Source organism: Podarcis filfolensis, assembly GCF_964270895.1.
Source record: "Podarcis filfolensis genome assembly, chromosome: 6".
Classification (NCBI taxonomy): domain Eukaryota; kingdom Metazoa; phylum Chordata; class Lepidosauria; order Squamata; family Lacertidae; genus Podarcis; species Podarcis filfolensis.
Window position 1 is genome coordinate 53,934,236 of NC_139609.1, and position 27,807 is coordinate 53,962,042.

The window sequence follows — 27,807 nt, forward strand, 5'->3', positions numbered from 1 at the left end:
TTTTAGTGACACTGTGTCTTTAATAAACAAAAAGAGCCATATGGGGGAAAGTGCATCAACAGCTGTATTTAGTTGCAAAAAGTAGAAATTGACCCCACCCACAAACATACAAATCTGACATATTTACATTATTTACAGGCATCTCCCAAGTATTTACAAATGGTTGCAATATATTAATCTATAATTGTTCATAAAATTGCATATTTACATTCTTTTATTAGAAACAGAGTTCCATAATTTGGTGTATACGCTTGTCCAAAACTGTATGTGTACATACAGTTACTTTCCCTGTTACCCCTGAGCCATTATAATGTATAACAGTGAGCCATTTTACCCATATTCCCTGAACAGACAAAAAACATTAATAAAAAATAAAGAGTCATTTGTTCAAGTCTCAAATACAACAGGAAAGCCCAGCATTTCCCACATTCAATGAAAGAGCAAATTACATAGTTTCCTTTTTAAAAGCCATCATTTTCAGGCTTCCTCAAACTATACATTTCCCTACATAAGATAAACAAAGAAAAAGAGCTCAATACTCTGAGATGCTAATGCCTTCCATTCACTGGTTACAAAGCAGCTGAATTTCTTGACACTTGTGATTTGGTCTTTGTGGGCCCAGGGAGCCCAGAGACGCCAGTGTAGCTAATGAATCCTAAGGATGCTCATCATCTGGCAGAACAGTGGTTCAAGGAAGGCCTGATCCTGCAAGCCCAATTCATAACAAGTCTTAATGAAATGGGCTTGCCCCTTCCCTTTCAAATCTAAAACTCTCCAGATACCTTAAACACACACACACACACACACACACACACACACACACACAAAATATCTTCTCCCATTCTGCATCAGGAAGGGTTCTGCTCTCTCTATCATTGTTGAAAAAGACTAAGAATGCTCCAAACTCTACTTTGCTTCAGAAAAATTGCACAGGGCTTTTTGAAACTAAGTCTGAAGGTTGCCGAGGGGGGTGGGTGGGAGGGAATCACACCAATTTAAACAATAGCTGTCCATGGAAATAGGTGTTCCTAGGCAACTGGGAAAGCCTTTATTTGAATACCTTATGACCAATAAGCTTCTCTCCACCCCATTCACTTCTTCCTGCCATACTTGGATGAAGGTATTGAGGGGATGCTCATCAAATTTGCAGATGACACCACCCTGGGATGGGTAGCCAATGGCACTGAAGATAGAACTGGGATTCAACATCACCTTAACAGATTGGGGAATGGGGCCCAAACTGACAAAATGAATTTCAATAGGGACACATGTAAGGTTCTACACTTAGGCAGGACAAGAACCAGGTGCACAAATATGAGGTGAGGGACACTTGGATTGCCAGTAGTACATGTGAAAAGGATCTAGGGATCTTCGTAGACCACAAGCTCAACATGAGTCAACAGTGTGATGCAGCAGCAAAAAAGCTAATGCTATTCTAGGTTGCATCAACAGAAGCAGAGTGTCCCAATCATGGGTATTAATAGTCCCGCTCTATTCTGCTTTGGTCAGACCACACCTGGAGTACTGTGTCCAGTTCTGAGCACAACGTAAGGAGGATACTGACATTATGGAATGTGTGCGGGGGGAAGGGGGACCAAGATGATCAAGGGTCTGGAAACCATGCCTTACGCGGAATGGTTGAGAGAGTTGGGCATGTAGAGGAGGGGCATGTTGGACATAAGAGGAGAGAGATTCTGACTAAAGAGGAGGAGGAACTTTCTGACAGTAAGAGCTGCTCAACAGTGAAGCAGGCTCCCACAAGAGGTAGGGAACATTACTTCCTTGGAGGTTTTTAAGCAGAGGTTGGATAATACATCTGCCATGTATTATCTAGTTGAGACGGCTGCATTGCAGAGGGTTGGACTAGATGGCCCTTGGGATCCCTTCCAGCTCCACAATTCTATGATTCTATGTCACGTCACTTCAGTTCACCAAGGCAATGTGATCTGCTCATAAGGAAAAATCTTTATTACTAAGAAACTGGCAAATTATCTTCATATCTTGGCTTGTCAACGTTAACAACTAAACCTGCCAACCCATGGCGCCATGACGAGCCCCTCCTTAGGATTTTAGTCACAGGATTTAGGAATGTGCTGTAACTTCAGACAGTCATTGATCTCTGTAAATATTGCAGCACAGCAGATGAGACAGTTTGCTTCTTCAGAAGATGAAAAGAGCAAAGCAGGCCAAGGTACACTGCTAAGATCACAGAAGGAACCAAAAACATTTTCTTCAGGAAAAAATTAATGGCATGCAACAGAAGCAATATATAGGATTCAAGGGGTGTGAAAAATAGTGAGAGCCAATATTTGCATTTATTCCTTGCTGAGCTTCTCTTTTTAAAAAGTGTCTCACCAGAACATTTCATCACAAATAGCAACGGCGTTTGGAATTTGTCCAACTTCCAAGGGTTCTCAGCACATGCTTCCTGCAGACTTTGGAAACTATTCCACTCTAATTGTGCATCACAAACACCAATGACTTGGAGTGTTTTGCTTTGATGAGACTGACTTGTCTCCAGAATAGGTTTCTTACGCTTAATATTTGCATCATTAGATACTTAGTCACAGGCGGTAAGTTTTAGTTCGCAATGAACCTGATCTAGGCAAAGATTCTTTTCCATGTTCTCCAACCATAAATGCAAAAAGGTGCCGACACAACTTCTTTGGCCATTGCCGAAAAGGATGGTAACAGGTGCTTAAAAACGCTTCAGAATGGTAGCTTGCACTCCAAAAACCAGACAAGAGAAACTCTGATCTAATTGAATGCTCTTAATCAGTTGAAAATCAGAGAACTTGGAGCTCTGATTCTTGTTGGGCAATTACTTGTTTTAATTCCTTGCAGCTTGTGAAAGAGAAGGAGAAAATGTACTGGAAGTTTGAAAACAAATGATGTAAACTCCAGAGGGAATGAGGCTTGGACATGTGCATAGCACCTCCTAGACAAAGATCTGGAAACCTATGCAAAGACCAAGAGCACGTGGAAAGCCAGTCCGTATGCAGGACAAATTCATTATCTTCGGCCAAGAGACTATTTCCTGACTGGCATTTGAGGTTGGGAAAGAGAAAGCATTTTTATGGGAACACTTGTGCAGCACATGTATAAACTGGCCTTTAAAACTATTCCTCTCTAGAGACCCCGAGTTGACTAAAAGACTGATTCTTCCCCACCCCCTGCCAACTATTAAGCAGTTAGCATCACTAACACAATTCCCTAAAATACAGGCATTTCACTATCAAAGCTTTGTTCATGTAAGTGTTGATCAATCTCTGTATCTTCCATCATGTAAAATTCTACTTTGGATTTGTTGCTATTTGAATTACTTGAAAGGCGGGGGGGAAAGATGCCAACACACCACAGTTCAGGGCAAACTGTACTCTGTGTAAATCTACAATAACCCTTGGTTAAAAGCTGGTACATAAGAATTTCAATACCTGCTAGCTTCAGTGTGTAAATCCCAGCAGCAGAGGTGCCAGGAGAGTAAAACGATGATGTCGCGAAACTTCTATTAACTTATGTGGAATGTGGTCCTTTTCAACTAATATGAACATGTTGTTCTGTAATTGCTCAATTAAATCCCTCTGCTTTTTCATTAGAATTAAACAAAGTACGGTTTTCCTACTGAACTTGCTATTATCAAAAACCTGCTTAAAATGATACCGGGGCTCTAATGTAGAGTTGTTGTTTTTCTTTATGGACTTCAAGTAGGTTAATAAAAAGTGTGAGAATTTCCTCTACGCAGAAAAGGGAGGTGGGAGGAAGGTTCACCATCTGGTTAAGGGAAACGCTAAAGAATGAGGCAGATTAAATGCCAACCCTCCAAAAACCCAAGTCTCTATAGTGCTGCCTCTTATTTATATACTGATCTTTTAAACACACATACAGCTAAGTTCACTGTCATATGCATCTCCCACTTAAGACTGCAAATCAGTTTATGCATGTTTCCAAAATAGAATATATACAGAAAAAAGGTGGGGAAGATGCAATCTGCATATTTGCAGAAAATCAAGTAGAATGGGACCCGGTTAGGGGCCCTTAATTGCTATTATCATAAAATTAATATATCCCACTTTATCTTCTAGCAAAGATAGAGAGATTGCTTGACTCTCTTCCTTAAAATTGACCCATATTTACAAATTAACTTTTTTTTTTCTTTTCACATGGAAAGTTGCATTGTTAACTTGGTTGAAACAAAAGAATCCCCAATAGCACATAAAACATGCTAAATTGTATGCCCCAGCCCTCATTACTGGGATCCGACTTCAACCTCACACATCTGCAAATTGTCTTAACGCAGCAGGAACCTAACAGATTCACTCCTGGGAAGCACTACTACAAATGTAGACAGCACATGCTTGAAACTGATCCTCTCTAAAGGCACAGATGAGCCCATGAGCAGCAAGAAGAAATGCACAAAGCTTGGAAAGAGCTCAAGAATAATCAACATGTATTCAAAAACATGGATTAAGACATGAGAAAACACTAACAAAACGTAGGGGGAAAGAAGAGGGCAAGATTATTCATGGCACAAGCCTTAAGAATCTGTTTGTTCCAATCCTGCCCGCAAAAGCATCCACCCATCAGCATCTTTGAAACAAGAGCTGGACAGTGTTCAAGCAAAATATGCACAAAAAGTTTTAATTTCCTAGGCAGTGATTAAATGAGACCAAAGTAGTCCAACCTAGACAGCTCAAAAAGACCTAGTTTTCAGAAGAGTAGTGCTTGGCATGTTCTGAAATGTTAAAAAGAAGAAGAAGAAGAAGAAACCCTCTAGCAAATTTGGCTGCTTGATGCAACTATTAGTCATTTTGAAAAAAAATCTTGGATCTGGCATTAAACTGACCCAGGCCAAGAAAGCAGCAAGAATGCGTATCTCAACACTAGGGAAGAGGTGGAAAAAGAAACTTGTAGAGTGCATTGCACACTTGTACAGTGTGTCAAAAGAGCAATTCCACCCTCACCCCACACCAGAACACATCTGCTTTCAAGGAGAAATCTACACACAAGGAAAGGGGGTGCACCTCCAACTCCTACCAAGATGTTTGAAGGAAAGGCCAAAGTTATCTTGAAGGTCAAGAGAAGATGCCCTTCTAAAGTGTATTCCTTCCTTTACTGCAGGTGCACACAACGGGGTAAAGATACATCCTTGGAAATGGTGGCTAACCATCCTTAAATCTTTTGTGTTCCATTTCCTTCGCCTTGGATCCCGAGCGCTCTTACTCAGCAAAAGGCACCTCTCGACAGTTCTTAACTGGCAGATCCATCACAAACAACAGTAGGTTCTGATCCCCTGGAGTTAAAGCCTGTTGTCCAATAATCCACATTTGCAAAGCCTTTAGGGAGAAAAATGAGAAAACATTGGAAAAGTGATCTGCATTACTATTCTTTATAAAGACAATGCTATTGACAGTCTTGTCTATGAACTGAGCTTACCTTTCAAAACGTACTTATACTGTTAGGATTGTATCCAATACTGTGTGTGTGTGTGTGGAGTTCTGCTCACAGAAAAGGATGTCCCTTCCTCTCCACTTCCTACGTACCTCCAAAATCTGCTCCTGAGGGTTCCCCAATCTTCAGAGGAACCTTTAGCGGGTTCCTCTGAAGCAGATTTGGAGGATGCGGAAGGGACGGCAGGGAGGAAGAGTGGGAAGTTCCATGGCACAACTGCAATGGCAGTGTTGGGTGCAACCCTTAGACTTGAAGGCTTCAGTCCATCCCATAGAAATTATATTAGAAACAGAATTTCCCTTAAAAAATAATAATCCTATCTGACTGTTTCTTAGGCCTAACAGCGAAGAAAGGCATTCTATATATTTCTCCTGCCCCACACTATTGATAAAAGAGCATCTTAAAGATTAAAAACATGTACTACATCAAGTCATACAGGTCAGTTCTTCTCTTTTTTCAGAATCCTAAAGTTTTACAGAGACTTCCACGGTACCATAAAAAACTAATGAATGTATTGTGGCACATGCTTTCATAGCCAGAAATCACTTCACTAGATGCACCCAGTGAAGATGGATCGTGTCCTATGAATTTCCATGACACAATATGGATTGTATCCAAAGTAGTGCTAAGTAATTCATTCTGTTAGCATAAGGATTTACACCTGTGCAACAGAATTTCCCCCTTTCCTCCCTAGTGCTCCCTAAGTCTGTTTCCCCAACCCTCTGCAGCACATTTGGAGAGGATTCTGGGCATGTGCAGAAGACAGGGGAATGTTCTGTTGTGCTAAAGGGATGAGTGCAAAGGATTCCACCCCACATTTCTAAAGCTTTAAGGTGCCACAAAACTCCTTCATTGTTACTACAGTAGATCACCATAATTATTTTGCTAGCACGCCTCTTTACACCTGAGCCCTTCTCTGTTCCTTTCCCACTTCTACACTCTCTTCTTTGAAATGTAGCAAATGTTAAGTCTAGTGTTCTATATCAAGATGGGTTTGCTTAGTGGCGTAGCGACGTTACGCAATATATCATGCCCTTTACCCTAAACAGTTATTTGGCTTTTCACTGCTACAAAGCGCTGATCTCAAGCTTCCCACAATGGCGAGGCATCCTTCCAGGTTTGGAAAAGCCAATTCAGAATACCACATTGTGTATTCAGAGTTCATATTTTTTCCCCAAAAGACAGGGTGTGGAATACATTTTCTCCTCTGCTGCATAATAAAGATTAGAACATTTAGCAGGGCATAATCGTGAGCCGCAAGCCACTGCTTGCCTTTTTCCAGAGTATAAGGTACAATGGGATGCAATGAACAGCTCCCAGAATGCAACATTGCTGCAGTGTCACATCATCTGTATTTGTATTTACCAATATCCCCGGCTTCCAGCTCCACTATCACTGTTTTGCAATGTTCTCTGCACAACGGAGAAGGGATAACATTCAAGGTAAGCTGACCACTTCCAACCACAAAGGTGCTCTGCAGTCTGTATGTCTGAAAAATATGAAGATGAAGAAGCTTCAAATTATCCCATGCCCTTTCAGAGCTTTATTGGAAAGCAAGAGAATGAAGGAACATTTCCCTGCCGAATTAACCCAGGTGACACAAAGATGCAGAAGAGCTGACTGCCACAGAGCTGTTTCCCATAACTACCATCTGAGGCACTTTGCCTTTTAGAATGGACTAGGTGCTCAATGCTATTCCGCAACCTACATGTGCACTTATACTCTTGGGGAGAAATGTGGACAAGTAGTGATCACCACCACCATTTATCTGAGACTGCTAAGCATAAGGCACATTGGGACAACTGCAGAAAATTGTGCATGCATTCCCACCAAAGAAAGGGGACCCTGCCATTGTCTGGGGAAACATTTTCTGCTGATGTTTAGGTGCCTTTTTTTCTTTCGTTTTTGGGTTCTTGGTGTGCATTTTATTGTGATGTAAACTGCTTTGAACTTTCGGAGAAGCAGCACAAAAAATATTTCAAGAAGCATTAAAATGCTCACCTTATCCTGAAGTCTTGAGTTGTGGATGAGAAAACAGCTTTTCAGAGAAATAGTCTTTGGAAGCAGCAGTGAAGAGAAGATGGAGAAAATCTCCTGCAGAATCCGAGTTTTATTCAGAGGATTTTGCCTATGGGGCATTTTAGAGAACCAGACTGTACTTAGCATCTTACACTGCTGCCAAGTCCCTTCAAAAATATCCACCTCTGTCATCCTGAATCACTATTATTGCCTCCATTTTGCAAAAGTGACCAAAAAGCGGGGGAAAGCATAAGAATGTGATTTTCCCAGAGCTTGAACTAGAGACAGGGACTCCTTGGGATGAGTTCAGATCACCTATCACCTCCCAAGAAAACAATATGCTCAGGGAACAAAGAGGCTGATGCAACAACGATATATATATATATTTAAATGTCAAGTTCATTTAATAAAATGCTGATGAAGGGAAATAAAGGAAGGCGTCACCTAGTCAAACATTAACTAAAACCACATGGGAAAGAGTTTGGGAATCCTAGCCTATTCACCATTCCAAGAAAAGGGAGGGCAGGGACGCATTTTAGAAATCCCAGTGTGGGGATCCGTCATGATTCACAGCTTGATATTCTGCACCCAAACTGTCTAGCACAAGTTCATAAAGTAAGAACAGCACTGAATGAGAGACAACACCGTGTCCCACAATTACAAAGTGCCCAAATATGACTCAAAGCCTAAAATCTTTAGGTCCTGTATCTATGCACACATTCGCTTCAGTTTAAGATTTTAGCCTTAAGTTGTTGCTGCATGCTAGTTTCTTTGGCAACCTCTGAGCAGCAGCCTCTGAAGTGAGCAGCTTAAATAAAGTGACTTAGGTGATGTTGTTGCCTTTGAGAATTTATCTCCAAGCAACTGAAGAGCCCTTTATTCTCTCACACACACATACTCAACACTGGAGCAATTCAGTACAGTGGTACCTCGGGTTAAGAACTTAATTTGTTCTGGAGGTCCGTTCTTAACCTGAAATCATTCTTAACCTGAGGTACGACTTTAGCTAATGGGGCCTCCCTTTGCCACCGCACCGCCACGCAATTTCTGTTCTCATCCTGAAGCAAAGTTCTTAACCCGAGGTACTATTTCTGGGTTAGTGGAGTCTGTAACTTGAATATATGGGGCTGTTAGACAACATTCTAAACAAGAATTGGCAAAACCAGCACCCAGCATTTTTTGGAATAAAATACTCTAAATTGCAGGGGTAGGGAGAGATTTCTGCAGAAAGTCTGGGGGTTGAACAAATTCCAGCCAAATATGGGCTTCTCTGAATCCATTAGTTACTCAGTGCTGTAGTTGACCTTTTTAAAGGCCTGTAAGTAGTGGCATGTATTGGTGGCACCACTTGCATGCACTGTAGAGGCTTCTGCAAAGTCTGTAACCTGCACAATGTGAACTGGACCTCTGCTGCCCCTGCATTTGGGGGACGATACAGGCATCTAAGAGGCAGAATTTGACCGGGGAAACCAAAATAGTTTTGTTGAGTTTCACATCCCAACTCCATTGTATTTTTCTGCGTATTTCACCTCCGCAACACACACACCAAACTTTCCATCAAAACATGTTTGGAAAGAAATCTGCTGGTATTTTTAAATGCTTAAGGAATCCTACCACAAAAGGCCCTCTCAGAATCCCAAGGCACATGTGCCAAAATGCCACATTATAAATTTGATTGCCGGTCTGGTGTAGTGGTTAGAGTGTCTGACTAGGACCTGGGAGACCAGGGTTCAAATCCCCACTCAGCCATGAAGCTCACTGGGTGACCTTGGCCAGTCACTCATTTTCAGCCTAACCTACCTCACAGGGTTGTTGTGATAAAATGGCAAGGAGAACTTACGTACACTACCTTAAGCTCCTTGAAGGAAAAGTGGGGTTATAAGTGTAATAAATATATAAAGGAAATAAAATTGAGCAGACCAATTTTCCATTTGGGTCAAGATGATACATTACATATTAGAATAAGACAGCTACAAAAACAGCAAATCTGTATCATCCTTTCTAGTATTCTTCACCAGCCACCCAGCCCTTTGGAAGACACATCCCAGAAAGTTCACTTGGGTCAAGTTCAAGAAAGTGTGTGTGTGTACAACTTCAGTGAATAGCTCAAACTCACCAGAAAATGTGAACTCCTTGCCCTGGATGACTGCTCCATCTCTCAGCTGATTCCTCCAGTATGATGAAATCTGTCAATCCAGGGTACAGAGACTGAAAATGCTTCATTTCAGCATAAGACCGATACTGTCCTGTCTTGTGAAAAAGAGAGGAGATGGAATGGTATTTTTATGAGTTGTGCTTTCTCGTACAACTAAGGAGTAGGCCACATTCTGACAGGCATCCCACACTGTGAAGTTACCTTGATGAAGAGAGGCTGAGTTTGCAGTAGTTTTTCGGATAGCTGCCCTAGGTCAGCAGCAGCCACATGGTTCTTCACGGAGCAGGAGCAGTTGGCAGTCTGAGACACATTCTGTCTACAATCCAAGCCCCACCAGTCTTGACACTCTTTGAAGCAAAAGGATATAAGTGGTTTGTGAGCCCCAAGAATTCACTTAAGCAAACAGCAACAGATTCCAAACATTACACTTGTCATTGCCATGGACTATCATGAGATAATTCATTGAAAAGGAATCTTTAAACTTGATATGGGCAACACCTGTCACCCCATTCAAGAGCAAACAAATGGTGCATTTTACAGTTCTGTCTCAGAATGAGCGCCCCCCCCCCGAACACCCCCAGATGGCAATGCATAACATTAGGTACATCATTAAGAGGGATACATACTTGCTACTCAAATGTAGTAAGTGGTTCTTCCTAATAAAGGACTAGCATGGCTTCCACAAAGGTAAATTCCATGTAACTAACCTTTGAGTGTTATCCAACAGCGTCAGCAAGCATATGGATAGGAGAGATTCAGTAGATATTGTGTACTTGGACTTGCAAAAAGCTTTTGATAAAGCTGTTGATAAAGCTCAACAACTTCGGGTGGGTATTTCCCCTTAAAACAGGTCAACAAGTTCTACCACCTCTTTTTCTAGAAAAAAAGCCCTGCTTAACCCTGTGCTTTTTAACTTCTTCATAAACAACCTAAAGTTAGGGGTGAGCAATGAGGTGGCCAAGTTTGCTAGTGACACCAAATTGTTCAGGGTAGCACAAACAAAAAGGAATTGTGAGCAAATCCAAAATGCTATTTTCCAACTGGGTGAACGGGCATTAAAATGGCAAATGTAAGCAAGTGTAATTGATGCACACTAGTGCAAAAAATCCCTGTCTTCACATATATGCCAAGAGGGTCTGATCTGGTGGTGAATGACCAGAAATGAGACCTCAGTGAAAATGGCAGCTGTGAAAAAAGCAAACTCCGTGTTAAAAGAACTGAAAATAAAAAGGTTTAAGAGCATTGCAATATTGACAAACTTACGGTGCAGAGGCATCTAAAATACTGTTATCACGGGGCTGGAAAAGATTCAGAAAAGGGTAACCAGAATTATCATCCAAAGTCCAACATTTGGCCTTTTTTAGTTTAGAAAAATGAAAGTAAGGGGGTGATATCATACAACATAAAAGTATGCATGGTGTGAAGGAAGTAGGTAGAGAAAAGCCTTTCTCCCTCTCTCATCACACTAGAAGCTGGAGTAATCCAATGAAGCTGAAGGATGGAAGATTCAGGATAGACAGGAGGAAGAACTTATTCACAAAGCACATAGTTCAGACTCTGGAATTCAATACCAGAAGATACAGTAAAGGCTACCAAACTGATAGCTTAAAAGGTGATTAGACAAATTCACAGCAAATAAGGCTATCATTGACCACTAGCTATGATGGCTGTGTACTACCTCCAGTATCCAAGGCTATATGCCTCTGAATACCAGCAGTTGCTGGGAATCACAAGCAGAGAAAGCACTGTCACGATATGGTCCTGCTAGCAGGCTTCCCATAGGCATCTGGCTGGCCACTATGGGGAAAAAGGACACTGGGAAGATGGGCCTTTGGTCTGAACCAACAGGGCTCTTCTAGCATTCTTACGTAACAGGAGCGTGTGATTTAAATTACAGGCAAATTATATTTGAGGATCAGGCATTCTGTTTCTAATTTTAATAGGAAAAACAGGGCATAAGCAATTTGCCTGGCCTCAATGGAAATCAAATTTCAGCACTCCCTTTGGGGAATCAATCTCCTTTGATTAGAGAGACTTGGCTTAAATGGTCATTTTACAATACCGTATAATACAACAAGATAAGTAAGGCTTTGTCTTTTATTGGTTAGACTTTTTGTTGTTGTAGCTTGGAAGTGATGGTTAACATATGACCCCTTATTGGGGGGAAATGAAGAGATGGTGGCTTATTTCCCACCAGGGTCTCTCTCCTCCTTTTGCAAATAGGTAACTGTAATCATGTTATACAGAATGACATCTCAGGAGAAGAAAAGAGAGGAGTTTTTTCATCATTACACTTTTGAGAAAGGGATTCTCTCAAGAGACAGAAGAAAGCACAGTGGTTAATTCTTTATGGCTTGTTCATTATCATCATTATTTATCAAATTTCTATACCACCCTTCATCCGAGGATCACAGGAAAGCTTGCAGTATCTGACTGAATGCTGTGTTTCATGTGTTACCTCTGGGATGTGTTCTAGAAAGATCACAATATGACTTGTTTGTTACTGGAAAACTTGCATCAGAGCCTTCTTAAAAAGATACTTGATAACAACATTGTATTCTTCTTAAGCACGCATACAAATTCTTGATGTTTTAGTAAGCAAGAACAACTGCTTCAATGTGCACCTCCCAACTGCACAGAGGCTAAATGACAGAAAATCTCTTATACACAGAGAGAGAGATCCAATGGGGCAGAAAGAATTAAGAAAAAGAGGTTGCAAATGATAGCCCTTCAGGGGGCCACATGGTATTGGTGGGTGCGGCCAGAGGTAAAAAGGGACAGAGCAATTAATTTGAATTTTACTTTCGTACAATAGGATAGGTTCTACACACACTTGCACACTCCTCTCTATCCTAAAATCATTATCAAAGTTCAAGAGCACATTCTAGCCAGGCAAATGCACTCAGGAAGGGCACAAATCAGGGTCGGTAATATTATTAGCCAGAGGGATGGCTTCCCAATAGACAGAGAGGCTGGGGAGCTGCTGCATTGGCCCTAGGCCTGGGGATCCCCACTCCTGATCTTAAGGATCACCTTCTGTAACAAGCGATCAACAATGCTTCCTTTGATTTCCTTCAGTACATCCTAACAGAAGACAATACAAAATTCATGGAAAAGGAGGACCGTTAAAATGCTTCTGATGCCTTTAAAGTCTTTGAAGCCATTTCAGGAGGTTTACCCAGTTTGAAAGACTGAGATGTTTAGCATCGCAAGATATAGAAGCACAGAGCAATCTGTACGGCTGTGCATTAATCACATCCACCAAACAGAGCCCAATTTATCTTTGCAGCCAATTCTGGGTATTTGCATTCTCAATTGCATGATTCAGGAGGTTTTTGTTTGCCATGAATAACCCACTCAAGTATTCCAAGTGGGCTTAAAAAAATTGTTTAATCAATCTGAGATTTATTGTTGAGGGTGTTCCTTTGTACACCAGAAAGTGTGTGACTTGCATAAAAAGTGCAGTGGGAAAAGGGAGGGAGGGCAGCAGGCTAGCCTGGATTTGGAGAGAGACTGAAGGGTGACATGGAAGAATAACAGACTGAGCAAAGAGCAGAGGCAATGCAAACACAGGAGTGTAGAAGAGGACTGAACTGGAGCTTGATGCAGTAGTCTTCTCTCCTCTACTACCCTCAGTTATACTCCTCTGGATTCCTTTCAGATTATCAGTCTGTCTGTGGGCACACTCAAGGTGTATTTGGCCTTTAAGTGTAGCAGGCCTTGATCCGTTTGTAGCATAGCCAGTTCGTAAATTCTCAAAAAAGAATATTCAAGCTGGAATGCTGTAGCTAAAACATGTATGTTAAGGTTTCAAGAGCAATTGTGCTTGATTCCAGGGCCAGCACCCAGTTCTAGATGTGTTCCCACCACCAGTCCCTACTTTCACAAGTCTGCTTGCAGAGAGCAATCCTTTTGCAACTACAAGCAGTGGGCCAACAAATATGCATACAGGCTCTCATCAGTAGGATCGCCTCCCCACCAAGACTGCAACATAGATCCTTGAAACAAGCAGCTTAAGATACCACATATCTGGGAAGGCTCTCCTTCTCAACTCTTAAAAATAGGCATGCTATTTCCAACACTTCATTCATGTAACTTGCAGTGATGTGTATATCTTTGCCTGCCAGTCTAAAAAGACCAGGCACACACAAGAGATTTGCAAAGCTGAGACTAACATAGAAGCGTGCATGCACACGAAAGCTCATACCAATAACAAACTTAGTTGGTCTCTAAGGTGCTACTGGAAGGAATTTTTTTATTTTGTTTCGACTAACATAGAAGTTATTATAAATGAGCTGCTGTTGCCATGACAGAGAGATAGCGAAGCTGAAATAACGCAATTCTGCATTTATCTGGCAGGGAATACGGAGACCCACATCATTTAAAATCCACTAAAGGAGGAAGATTCTGTTGTGCTGTTACTAAGCAGTATATTTGTGTGCCAAAACACCAAGGAGGGTATTTTGATCCTCATTAGACAGCAGAGTCCCACTTTGGCCAGGTTCACACGTCACATTAAGCCAAACCCTAGCTCAGCATAAATGTACATGCTCTTGGAGAGGAGCTCACAGACACTTTGCTCCTCCCTGGTTCTTCTCACTACTGCACTGAGCATCACAATTGTGGTGCTGTTTTCCCCCTACTGACCAGAAGTGTAGACAGGAGCAGTTTCTGCATCTCTCCTTAGAGGCTCAGCAACTTCATATGGGAGTCAGCCTGTCACTCAGTCCTGAGGTCAGAGTACTGTATCATTACCAACTGTTTCTCTTGGCTGTCCATACAAACCACCAGGCACTTTTAATTTTTTTTTAATCCATATAATCACCATTTTAATCTTTCAGTCACTTCAAATCACTTCACATGCAGTAACAACTTTTGGCATGCTAAGAAGCTAATTTGATAGGAAAGATGGACCCCAAAGAGCTAAGGGAGTTGGGAAGTTAAGACACAACAGACTAGATCCAGAGAACTCACAACTGGCCACTGGCTGGGCCCTTTCCTGGAGAAGATGGACCTATCACACCTCCTAGGTTGGCTGGTTAACTGCAAAACACTCAAAAGTAAGGACTAACCAACTAGCCCAAACACGTTCTGACTGGGAACAGACTGCTTTTAATTAAAGGGCTGGCGCTGTGCTGTTTTGTAATTATTGGTATGGTTTTAATAGATTTTATATATGTAACTAGTTTAAATTTATCAAATCTTAAGCACCATCAGGGGAAAAGGAGGGATATAAATAAATTTGTTGGTGGTGGCTTTTTGGAGCATCCAGTCAGTTTCCAAGCCTCAAGATGTTTGTCATTGCCTTTATAATTTGGGACCAGAATACTTAAAGGATCATCATCTCCTACGCGCTTAGGTCTTCAATGGAGATACTGCTCCACCACCACTGACAGACGTGCAGCTGCTGGGTATGCAAGTCAGAGACTTTAGAGTTATTGTCCCCAGGCAGGGGAACTTTCTGTCCTGGGAGGCTTCTTTGGTTGACATTTCAAGGCCTAGTTGACTGTTTCGTTTCAATGTGCCTTTGGCACACAGAGCTGGAATTGTTGTCACCTCCACCCCTTCCTATTTCCAAGTTGGCTCTTGTCACTGGTTTTGTTTTTTGGCTGTGGATGTGGTTTTAAGCTGTGCTCGTCTTAAGTTGCTGCTCCCTTATTGTTGTGTTTTAAATATTCTTTTCTACCCACCACAGGGGTCCGCCTATGTGTGGGATGTAAATATCTGAAAACCAACCAACTAGCCCAGACAAGCTAGTCCCCAAAGGAGATTTTAGACCAACAATATGCAAATAACAGCACCCTGTGGTACATGCCAAATTGCTTTCGAAATTTAAAGAGAGTTTCAAAAGCAGTTTGAGATATAGCAAAAGTGGCTATGTTTCAAAATGTTCAAAAAATTCTCTGGCATGTACAGCCCACTGCGTGTATCTAAAGTTGGCCTTTTGATCCTCAAGCGTGTGAAGAACTTTCCCCAGAATGATATAGAAACTGGACAGACAAACCAGAACTGGACATTTTGTCCATAAATATTAGGTGAATAGCGTGTGTGGTTACACTGATATCATACATTCATTTTTTAAAAAAATATTTATCTTTCATGCCATATAGGTTAAATCATACTACAAATAAACTCAAGTAACATCACGTTTAGAACGTTTTTGCACACCAGGAGCTGAGTAAGCTCAGCAACGCCACATGGTCTCTAAGGGTTGGCTCACACTTTGATTATCCAACCCGCAAAATCTGTAACATGCATCCGCCCTGCATAGCTTTGGTAACAGGCTGCACCATTTCTTGGCATGACTAGGTAGAAGTGTCATGCCTGTACTGGGCTATCCTGTGCCAAATTATTTATTTGATTCAGGAAGAGTAAAGTTCTCCACTAACAGATGAGATCACTACAGGCAATGTGGCTGCCTCCCTTGGATTTATGCAGGTGCACACGTTCAAAATGATGCTAAGATCCTTTAAAGCATAAACCATTAATAACCTGCACTAGCCCAAAAAAACCCCACCAGTTGTACCATGCTCTGCAGCAGCCAACATTACTCCAAGCAGAAGTGATTTTTCCCTGCTTAGCAGACATCCTCAATCCCAAAACATGGCCATACAATACTCACAATTGCTACCCTCATTGCTATTGCTGCTCTGTCTTACAACTTAGCACTCTACAAGGAAAGAGAGAAACAGTGGCGGTAAAATATAAAGCTACTCATTGCAACAGACTTGTTTTTTTCTACAAGGAGAAATATGTATATCGGAATAAAACTAAAAATAGGTTTAGTCAGGGAAAGCAAACCATTATTTTGATTCATTTAAAAGTAGCAGCACAGGCTCTGACTTCATTTAGACATTTAAAAAAAAAACATAGCGAGACTCAATTTTGCATCTGCAAGTCACCAAAACTAACTTGCAGAGACCTGGATAGTATGAGTCCTTCACATTTGAGAGTAAAAGACTGGGGAGATTAAGAAAACAATCCTATGCACACTTCTCTTGGAGTAAGCTTAATTGGACTTAACCTCCAATTAATAGCGGATTGCGCATTGAAGCACTGAACTGATACAGGTCTGTCCCCCACCTCCCAGTTTCTAGCTTAGCCACAGTCTTAGGGGAGACCTCATCTGTCATCCTCCTCTCTTATTTCTATCTGTCACCAGAGGTTCTAAGAATATCATGGCATATCATGACTCAGCAGAAAGAGCTGAAAGGTGCTCCTGTTATGACCACCTCAAAGGGATATTAAGTGTTATAGCCATTAATTATCAAAGTCAATTTTATGGCAAGGATTCAAAGCGTCTTGTGCTATGTGTATTCAACAGTGACTTCAAAATCATAACTTCCATTTTTTTGTGGGGGAAGTTTTAGCGTTTAAGATTGGAGATAAAAACTTGGAAACTGGGCTTCAGCATGAACAGAAAAACTCAAACATTAGAATTTAATTAAAAAGAAATGCACAATTTAAAAAAACCTCAAATTTCAAGCCACAAGAGTTCTAGTGTTGTCATCCTCAGATTACCCCAGCTGGAACAACAGACATGGTTCAGTGGAAACCAGATGTCAAAACTGATTTTTTATGAAATGCACATGCTCGGTAAATGCATGGAGAGAGGGAGAAAGAAGGGGACACATCACTCTACCATGTTTTACATAATAAGCATACCAATCCTGAAGCAAGGAAGAAACTGCTTCTTCACAACTTTGCAAAGCTGAACACCACCAAGGTGGAATTACCACCAGGACTATGTGCACTCACATTCAAATATCAACCTTTTGTCCAAAATAAATGAATTACTACTTATTTCATTTACTCCATCTCCTAAATCTGCACTTTCTTTGGCCTCCTCTCAATCCCAATGTTTTCAAAGAAAAGAATGCAAAGAGGGTAAGACAAGGGTATCCTGCACAGTTCTATGCTGTGGGAGAGACAGTGGTAGGAATGGTGATGGAACAGAAGCCCCATTCCTTGATCCCCTGGGAAATCATGTTAATACCTCTTTCAATTGCTTTGGGTTACCAAGAAATATAAGCAAACGTTTTCATAGCTAGTTTCTACATCTAAGAGTTGGAAACAGGTTTTCAATTAGCAGTACGTTAAAATACCCAATTCTGCACGTCTAGTGAACTTGAAAGAATAATTTAACAAGTTATACAATGCAGTGCTCAAGAATTTTTTTAAAAATAGCTAACTCTCTTAGAATGTGCTCAACACTAAGCTTTGAATGGCAAACCTTATTTGCCACTGGGTGAACCCCAACAGTTCACCCCCACAACAAACCCATCTTTTGTGGCCAGATATATAGATATATATATATAACATGCTACCCTAAATGCAAAAAAATGCAAAAGAGTTTTACACTTTCCAGATTCCCAAAATAACATGGAACTGGTTTGCTATAAGAAATGTCAAACAAACAGTTCAACTACTGAATAGCCAAGATAAAGTCATTGTTTAAAAAGAACTTGCACCACCCATCTGTACAAAGCCAGCCTGGACCTTTAAAAATGTGTACCAACACATGTGCCTGTTATTAGGCCTCAGATTATAATAAAATGAGATGTTTACAATGAGATTCAGAGCCCTGGGGCATCAGTTACAGTTCAGTTCATAATGGTGTAAGGATGCTGCAGCTGGGCTGACGTTAATGGACAACATTCTAGAGGCATCAGTATTTTCTGGTGGGAAAGAACACTAATCTGCAAAGGAAATCTTTGTGCATGCTCTATAGCAGACTCAACTGAAACTATCCAAGACATGATTTAGCCTGAGAGGGCCCTGAATGTTGGATGGAAGTCAAGCATGTCTCACGCTAAGCTAGAGAGCCAAAAAGATAGATATTGTTGCTGCAAATCTTCCCAAATGAACCATTTTTGCTAACCGCACCCTTGTTCATAATTTACAGCTTGGAGGTAGTGCTCAAGGGTTCTGAAATGTAGAAAGACTCCTCACTGCTTCTTCCAATCATATTATTTCAGACCTCAGTTGCAGTTCATTGCTAACAAGGCAGTTGTGGCTCATATGCCAGCTTAAAAGTGACCTGCTGGAATTTCGCCCACCACTTTACATCATGCACCTCTGCAAACAGCCAAAACTGAGCCCAAGAGTCTGACCTGTTTTTACAAACAATTTCAGAGAAGCAGAAATGCCTGGCAAAGAACATAATCATTTCTAGTCTTGGATTTGGTATGTCAAAGGAATTTAGAAATGTGGGACGAATGAATGTTGGCCTAGCTCCATACTACCATCATTTTAAAGATACTTCTCTGTGCCAAGAACAAATGGAGGGCTTCCCACTGGACCACATCCTAGTGCTAAGAGTAATCATGTCTCCAAATAACCCTGCGTATCTTGGGTTTCACCCAGTACATTATTATATAGTTCATTATTTAAATCTGTGATTAAAGGATAGATCTAGTCTCTTGGAAGTGGGGGAGAAAGGGTTTCTAGAATGTTGAGTTCCAGTGACCATATCAGTCCAGGCAAAGGAAATATAAAGTGCCCACTACATTTTCCTCTTTCAGGGCACTGCAACAGTGATGAAGAAGTTTTCCATCGCTGTCAATAGCCTTCGCAAACAAGAGCGATTCTCTTCAAAGAGCTCCCTCCTCTTTTCATTTGCCAGCTAATTCAAGCTACCAAAGCAATTCCTTTAATGTCTAATTATTTTCATTATGTACTTGTAATGGCTTTAGGGGTTGCTTGTGCATAAATAGCCGCCGCTCTGGGCTAGGTTGGCTGGTTAAACCATTTCTCGCTGGACAGCCATCCACTCCGTGGCTGTTCAGTCGCTGGCAGAATCCGTCAGTGGGCGTTTCTTAAACCTTTTCCAACATAAAAGTTGTTTGACGCCCAGTCTCCTCCTACTCTCCCTGCGCGGAAGTCTTCTGCGCAGGGAGGGCGTGGGTAGCGGAGGGCCTGTGCTCTCCCCACTGGTGTCCAGTGAAGAGTCCCGGAGCCTGCTCTCTGCTTCCCCCATTGGCCCCCCTCTATCCCTGGTGTAGCGCTGATTTTCTTCCCCAACAGGAGACTTGCCTCTCTCCCTGCTTGGCCCCTCTCCAGCATCGTTGTGGGGCCTCGCCTCCTCCTCTAGTTCCGATGGCAGTTCCCTGACAGTACTGATGTGATATTACAACAGAAAATATAAACAGCAGCTCTTCAAAGATGCTTGACATCTAGCTTGAGTCAGCCTCTAAACAGGATTCTTCTCCATCCCAGCAAAGCTGCTTAGTTACATTTGCTCTTTGCATTGTACATTATGAAACACACGTTGATATGGCAGCAGCCTTTACTCCCTTTTATCATTTCCCAGCTTAAGAGTTGCAGGAAGTGACTTACAAGGCTAGACCTAATCAACCAACTAATGCAAGGGCACGGCAGTGCGCTAAATTTAAGATGGATATTTTGCAGAATGTAGGATTCCTGAAACTATGACAGTTCCCAATCTAGAAAGAATCAGAGAGCAGTACACTAAACAGCTGCAACTACACAGTCCATCCGTCTTTCCTTTAAAAATATGTCAGGAGACCCATCCAACTACTACACTTAAAGCCCTCATCTTCCTTTGAGGCCTCGAGATACTTAATAGAATGAGGTGGCAAGGTTCCATGGCATTCCTTCAATTTGCTTTTGACAGAATGCAAATAGTATCAGATAAGATCATAATTGGGAGCTAGAAAAGTCATTGCTTTAACATGTAGAAGCCCAGTATGAAAATCTAAGCAAAAAAAGGATCCTCTCTCTTATGTACATGTAAGAATAGTCATGAAACAATTCAGTCTGTAATCCTATGCATGCCTATTAGGGTATAAGTCTCATTGTACAAAATCTGAGCTTACCTAGAAGTGATTATGCCCAGGACTAAAACTTGAGAGTGGCAGACTGCATATCACATATAAATTGTGTGTATCCAAACACCAATGTTCTATGTTTGTTTGATGAAAAGTACTATTGGGAGGCTACAATTTCAAACACAGCAGCAGCATAGGGAGTGCTCAGCCCTTTCCCTGCTAGGCCTTTTTTCAGTCAAAACTCCCCACCCAAGGGATTCCATATGCTTATTTAGTCTTGCAAATATGCATCCTGATCTATGCAAAGGTAGAAGCAGCTGGACCGTATGATTTTGAAGGAGACATGATTGGAAGGGGAAAGGTTAAACACACACACACCATTTTTAAATGGAGTGTGAGATTTCAGGAAATCATCTTCAATAGATTTAGGGACCTATTACAAAAATAGGATGTGGTTTTGTTTATTTCTGCAGGAATGGGTTTTTGCCAACATATGCATTCTGAGCTGAGGAATTGGTTTCAATACCAGTACTGATGTCTGCTCATGATCCTTCCACACATAGAAATTCATTTCTGGTAACCTTTCCTTATTTCAACAACCTAATTTAGGTGGAAGGGGTTGTTTTGTTATTGCTATGGCTAAAAATAAATAATTTTGGAGATAGTCTTTGTTAATCCACTGCCAATCAGCTAGAAAACTACCCATTTTAAACTGGTTTTTAATAGTGTGTGATACTGTGTTTTAATATTAATGTTATATTTTAATTGCAACCCACTCTGGGACCCTAGGGTGAAGGGCGGGTAATAAATAGTAGTAGTTGTTGTTGTAGTAGTAGTAGTAGTAGTAATACATTCCAATCTATCTTCTGCCTTACCCACCCCTTGTTTATTCTCAACTGTCCCAAAGGAAAAACAACCATTTGTGTGCCAGGCATTCCCAGAAATAAAATTTCCTTCAACTGAGCACTAACAAAACAAAAAAAAGCAACACATGTAGACATGATAAGGTTTTTAAACAAATCTGCCCGAGAAGGCAGCACAGTTGTGATGACCTTTCAGCTAGCTGCAATTCAGACAGTTCTGCCCGCACCCATGTCTGGTTTATGCTAAGTCTTGGTGGTTTATTATCTCAGAGTTAACTGCTCTGAAACCTTCCTGCAGCAGCTGAATACTAAGTTCAGCTACAAAACACTAGTCTCATTCCGAGTTTCCTTGGAGGGGCTTCCTCATTTCTGTTGACAAAGACCGAGATTGCTACATTTCCTGACGTGTACATTTCAATCACTACCGCAAAAAAATAAACAGAAGAGATTTGCACCACTACCTTTCATAGCCTACCTGCTGAAATCAGATTTACCGGTACTGAACTTTGAACCAAAGTTCCATGCAGAACTCAAAGCACCACCTTAAGCGAAGAGTAATCCTGTACAAATGCTGCCTTGAATGTTTTAGGGCACTAGTGGAAAGACTCAGAATTATGTTGCAAGCAGTTTTTACAGGCAATACCAGAGTTAATGGTCACTTTACCATTAGCAGCATCCTGATCAGGCTCTTCCTATATGCTTGGACATTGTTTAAATACTCCACAAGCAACTAAATGTGTGATTTAAATATTTAGCCAAGTGGGAAAACATACAGCAATTCTTAAAGATTTTAACGTTTTTAAATGCATTAGAATAACAAAAAATGATAACTGGTGATATCATTTGTGGATATGTGCTTGATATAGGTGGTGTAAAGCCAGGATCTCTGCATCCTGAGAGGCAGTAAAGGGTGAAGGTCTGATGCAACTGCTAAAAAAATGAATACAAGCCTTCTGAGTCCAGTTTAAACTGCGGACAAATTTACCAAAGTACTTTTGTTCCTGGCAGCCCTCCAAAAAATGTAAAGCTGTGTGATAAGTAAAGCATGCCAGGAAAAGCTGCACCTGTTAGTTGTGCAGCCAGAGGCCATCCAGGAAAAACAAAAAGCTGAAAACTCCACTCTGGGGCAAGCTGCTCATGCTAGGAGGAGACTTAACAGCAGCAGAGGAAAAACCTCACCTTGTCCGATTTGGCTTCCCAGAACCTCCCTTTTGCAACACATTATCTTGTACAATCTGCGTGTACGTGCAATGCTGCGCTAATTTCATAAAGTACGAAATAAGGGGCCAATGGTAATTGGTTTGTTTTCACTCTCAAAAAATCCAAAACTAAACCGCTCTCCCAACAATAAGCAAACATCCCTGTGCTTTCTAAACTTTCCTTCACAACGTTAGGCTCTGCCTATCCTCATTTGTGACTGGTTTGGAACTAGTTTTAGAACATTAAAAAAAAATGCTAGCAGGTTGCCATGCTGCAGAGTGTAATGTATCAGAACATGCCCACTGGAGGCAATTTGCTAAGCTTTGTTGTAAACACAAAAACAAAGCCTTTGAGCATGTCGATGAATTAATTAGTGATTACTGCAGGCAGCCCTCATATAGACCTTGGTAGTAGTTCTCATTTTGCTCCCTGTAAAAAGCAGTATTATTTTGCAATGAAAGCTAGGGGCATCATTACTGAATATTTTTCCCTAGCATGTATTGTCTTAGCATATCATCATGTGTGCTACCACCAATACACCCCAAATATATTATGGTTAAGTAAATATGCAAATAACTTTCTTACTCTCCAGCATATACTTCTTGGTAATTGGTAAAGGCAGCAGTCGGATATGACTAATGAGGGAGCCCCACGCATGGGTTCTGGAGAGCGTTGTTTCGGGCGGCGAAAGCGTATGCGGCTGGATCATAAAGTACGCAGTTAGTAAAACTAACCCCAGCATAACCAGGCCCTGCAAGAGAAGACAAGCATTAGATTAGTCACAGGCACTTGTTCAGAGTGAGAACTGTCCCTTTCAGGTAATCATGTAGGTTATGATCTGCTGAGCTACATCACTTTGACACCAAAGCTTGCAACATGAAGTTACAGAGCGAGGATGGGGAACCTGGGGCCCTCCAGATGTGGATGGACTCCAGCTCCCATCAGCCCTGACCATTGGCCTTCCCCATCCCTGCTTTAGTGTCACTGCCTGCTGACAAAAGCTGTTGCAGGAATGTAGGCTCAAATGCTCTAGTGAATATGGTTATCAATGAGGGGATGTTACTTGCAGTGCATTATCGCTCAGTACATGCTCTTGCCTATACATCAGTAGCATAATGTGGTCCCTGTGCATTTAATAATACAGTAGTGGCCAAAATATGCAGCCAGACTTTCAGCAACGAAACTAGGTCAGGCATCCAGGCACCAAAAGTTTGACCCTGTGTGCCAGTGCTTTCTAACATTCCTGCCAGACAACAGGCATGGTAATGAAAGGCATTGCAGTGATTCAAGCCTTTATCTCGCTTGATATATTCTGGCCGTTAGGTTTCACTCCATTAGGTTGACCTCAAACTGTGGTCCACTTTGTATAAGGACATGCACACATACAAGATCATCCACAAATGCTTTACCTTATAGAGTACCATCAAAAGAGGGTAGCGTGGGGGTCCCCTTTGGGGCTCATTTTTTTCCAAGAGTTGCCTGATGAATTTCTCAATGGCCTTTTCAGACATACCACACTGATAACCAGTCTGCCTCACTAAGTCAATGGTCTCCGAGAGTTTATCATAAATGCTGAGTTCGCTGGCAGAAAGCTCCATGTCCTCTGGTGAAAAATCCTATTAAGGAAAATTCAAAACATTAAGAAACAAGATATTCCAGTGCCTCAAAGAAGATCATAGGAGAGGACAGCAAATTCCTAATCTAAGCAAGGTTTCTTTGTGTTAAAATTGCAAAGCTGGCTGTGAGGTCTCATTAACATAGCTCATTAAACTCCACCCAGATCCTTGATTTTAAACATTCTAAAATAGGGCTAGTTTGTTCATCTAAGTAAAACACATAATGACTACTATAAAAGTATCATCGTTGTTTACATTGAAAATGCACGAATTGGCACAGAGAGGGATGAAGTCACTGTGCGAGTGGAATAATGTCACTCATGCAATATAACTTCGCTCTTTCCTCCCCCCTTCCTCCATCTACGGTGGGGGTTCTCCAACCCTCCAGAGCTGATGGAGCTGGGGGTAGGAGGAGAGGAACTTCTATTAAACCAGTGGAAGCTGTTTCACTGTTTTCCTCATGCAATGTCTTAGTTAGATGCAACTGTACACAAACATATTATGGTAAAAGCTTTCATAGACATCTAAGGAAGTGGACTGTAATCCACAAAATCTTGTGGCATTACAAACATGCTAGGCCAAGGCTCTTCGTCCTACAACTACGAATACCGCCTAATAGGAAGTGGTTGCCTTCATGCCCTGCTTGTGAATTTCCAAGAAAACATGGGAAGCCATAGCGAATGCTGGATTAGATACATTTACAGACAGAAACCACTGTATTTACTCAAATCTAATGCTCACCCTTTTGGCCAAATTACACTGCGAAAATTCAGGTGTGCGTTAAGATTCGATGGCGTATTAGACTTGAGTAAATATGGTATACACAATGAAGTTTTATTTTCTCAAGGCAGCACAAAAGCTATTTCACAAAAGGTCCACTTTTTACAAATGAGGATCTGACTCACAAAACCTATTTCTGGTCAAGGGAGAGCAAGAACAACATACGCAAGCAGACTTACAGGTAAACTTTTGAGCCTTCTTATGGTTTAGCATTTGTTAAACATCTGTTTTAGCACAAAACTACCATTCAGTTATCAAACCTTTCATTCACGACTTCTTTACTGCAAGGGTACTCTGTTATTTATGAAACTCTCAACAATTTAGTATCAAGGCCAACCCACCCACGTACAACTAAAAATGTGACAAGAGGATACTGAAAGGAGAAAATATGTAGAGGGTCAAGCCATTCCTGAAGTACCCCTCAAGGTCTTGCTGCATGATGACTCTATGCAATCATGTACTGGCGGGAGAAATGCTTAATTTCTAAGTAGAGAGAGAGAGTCCAAAATGAGCTATATATCAACAGGAGGACACAATGGGTTTACAGCTGTATTACTATTGTTTTTATAGCATTTTCCCAGCAAAATAAGTGCTTTAGAATTCTGACTTCCTTGTGAGATCCAACACTCCACAACAAACAAGCGGCAACAGCAGCTCTGATCTTCATACACAGTCAGACCCGATTCCTGATCCTGTGTTGGATTCAGTGTTCCAGCCCTGGGAACAAAACACCCAGCACAATTCCTCCCCAAAATAGGAAGTGTGTGCAGATGCAGGGCCAGCCCAATACATTTTGGCACCTAAGGCAAACCACAAAATGGAGTGTGTGTGTCCCTCCCCAAGGAAGAAAGAGTGAGTGAAGATCTACATCAGAAACAATGGGAGAATAAAGATCTACATCGGGAACAAGGGGCTGGGGTCAAATCAACCTCTGAATTTGTTGGAGATGAGGAAACTGGCATAGAATTATAGAATCGTAGGAAGGGAACCTGAGAATCATCTAGTCCAACCCCCTGCCATGCAGTTGTCCCATACAGAGATCGAATCTGCAACTTTGGCATTATAATCACCTGAGCTATCCAGGCATGCTATAAGTCAATTTCCTCCAGATAATGCTTTACAAAGTGATTTTTAAAATATATGTTCACATAATTGTCTTACATAAGGTAGTATATACATCATATACATCAGTTAGTATGTTTTCAACTAGATATTAAATCTAGTACAATTTCCTATTTTACAGGATTGCATCAACGGGCCTAGTTAGAATCTAGATTTGGGCAACAAACTTTCTCCAGGTGAGACTGGTTTGAGAACCTAAGATTTTTCTTGCCCTCTGTAGCAAAGAAAGGAAAACTGTAGATCATCTGTGGCTCCCTTGAGCCACCTAGATTTCAGTCACTAGATGTACACACTGCTTTCTGTCAACTTCTTTAATGTACCACGTTCTAACCTCTACCGTTGTTAAATGAATAAGGAGCTGCATCAATGGAGAGGGATGGGCAATATGACCTTCAGATTTGTTCTGGTCTCACATTTTTGTAGCCAAGGGATAATTCAGACTTAAAGAGATAACTCAGAAGTAAGAATACCCCATAATGGTTAGAACAGTTTTGTTTTAACAGCACACTTCTATGCATGTTTACTCAGAAGTAAGGCACGCCATTTGGCTTCCTCCCAACAACACAGGATTGAAGCCTTAGAGACACTACTCCAGAGTCTGAATTGAAATGGGGCATTTACATTCCATGGTTGACTTTGCAAATCTATAATGCAGCCCTGTTTTACTTTATGTGCATATGTATGAAGAGGTAAAGCCTCATCACTTACTGTAAAAGTCTCATGAAACAGCCAACATTCACAAGACTCAACATAAATGACACAGGAACTCATTCTAGCATTCATTCATTCACCTGTATGAAATCAACAACATACCTGAGATTCTAACCCTATACGCCTTCAGGGATTATGTAACACTGGTGAGATTGTAAACACCAGCTGCAAGAAATATGATCCTCGACATGCACAAATGACAAAAGCACAGGCCTATTTATGTCGAACACAAACTTCCAGATTTCCGCTAGGCAGTCGTTCTTCCCAGTTGCTAGTCCGCAGACCCCAGGGAATCCGTGTAACCCACCCAGGGGGTCCGTGGCACCATTCATATAACAAAAACTACCCTGGAGTTATCAATATTTACAAAAGGAGGGGTTCTGTGACTTGGCTTTCGAAAAACAGGGGGTCCAAAATACTTAGCTAATTGGGAAACACCATACATGTTAGAACCCACTTAAGGGAGCGCTGGACCACAATTTATGGAACTTACTGCTACCCCTTAGAACACCCCTTTTTTCTCTCCCACTGACCGCCACTGACATTCCAAGCTGTGGGGCGCGAGGAAAGCACCGTCCACTGACAGGAGCATGGAGGCCTTTGGCCCCCCACACCCCGGTCTCCTCCGAAGGGGGCAGCCGGCCTGGGACAGTCCTTTGGGGCTGCCCTTCTCCCCTGTCATGCCCAGGCTCCCGACGAGAGCCCCCGCCCCATCCCCACCAAGCGGCCAAGAGACCCCACCCCCACCCGGAGGCTTCTCCCGCCTTCACTTGAAAGCGGCCCTCCCTCGCCCACGCGCCTCCTCACCCCATGAACCGCCGCCCGGATGGCTCCCACCAGACTGGAGAGGCGGAGCGCAGCGAGCATGGGAGCGACGCTCCCCGTGCAGGCGAGGAGGAGGGCTGGGCCTGGCGCTTCCTGCTTCCGGGCTGCGGAACGGGAGCGAGGCCGCAGATTCCCCGCAGCACTTTCGCCTCGCTCGGAGGCGCCTGAACGGCCGCCCCACCTCCCCGGACAGGGGCTCTCGCTCGCCGCGGTTCAAGAAGCCCCCGCCCATGGTCGCCAGTTGGTGGTCAGCGGCCCTCCGGCTGTGCAGTGCAGCC

At 42.0% G+C, this 27,807-nt stretch overlaps 1 protein-coding gene across 4 annotated transcripts; it reads right to left on the reverse strand.

The window, feature by feature from the left end:
* Nucleotides 1-27,807, reverse strand: LOC310764311 (bombesin receptor-activated protein C6orf89 homolog). Of its 4 annotated transcripts, XR_014549114.1 has the most exons (9): nucleotides 27,512-27,807; nucleotides 23,885-24,091; nucleotides 23,061-23,226; nucleotides 9,824-9,969; nucleotides 9,584-9,717; nucleotides 7,450-7,576; nucleotides 6,814-6,937; nucleotides 4,273-5,333; nucleotides 1-4,242 (listed from the first exon to the last, which is right to left on the reverse strand). XR_014549114.1 is itself a non-coding variant. In XM_083617922.1 (8 exons), the coding sequence occupies exons 1-8, from the start codon at nucleotides 27,569-27,571 to the stop codon at nucleotides 5,248-5,250; spliced, it is 1,050 nt and encodes a 349-aa protein (XP_083474048.1). In that variant the 5' UTR covers nucleotides 27,572-27,807; the 3' UTR covers nucleotides 1-5,247. The 4 variants fall into 4 exon arrangements, 3 of the variants coding, with proteins under 3 accessions (XP_083474048.1, XP_083474050.1, XP_083474049.1); XM_083617922.1 differs by having other exon boundaries at nucleotides 1-5,333; XM_083617924.1 differs by lacking the exon at nucleotides 27,512-27,807 and adding an exon at nucleotides 26,807-27,177 and having other exon boundaries at nucleotides 1-5,333.

What these genes read in the sequence shown, in the direction of transcription:
- LOC310764311 (XM_083617922.1), bottom strand. Translation starts at nt 27,571, where the DNA reads ATGCTCGCTGCGCTCCGCCTCTCCAGTCTGGTGGGAGCCATCCGGGCG. An exon ending in CTCAGCCTCTCTTCATCAAG is followed by an intron (nt 9,718 to 9,823) that starts GTAACTTCACAG and finishes CTTTTTCACAAG; the next exon opens with ACAGGACAGTATCGGTCTTA. An exon ending in ACTCAAGACTTCAGGATAAG is followed by an intron (nt 6,938 to 7,449) that starts GTGAGCATTTTA and finishes CATATTTTTCAG; the next exon opens with ACATACAGACTGCAGAGCAC.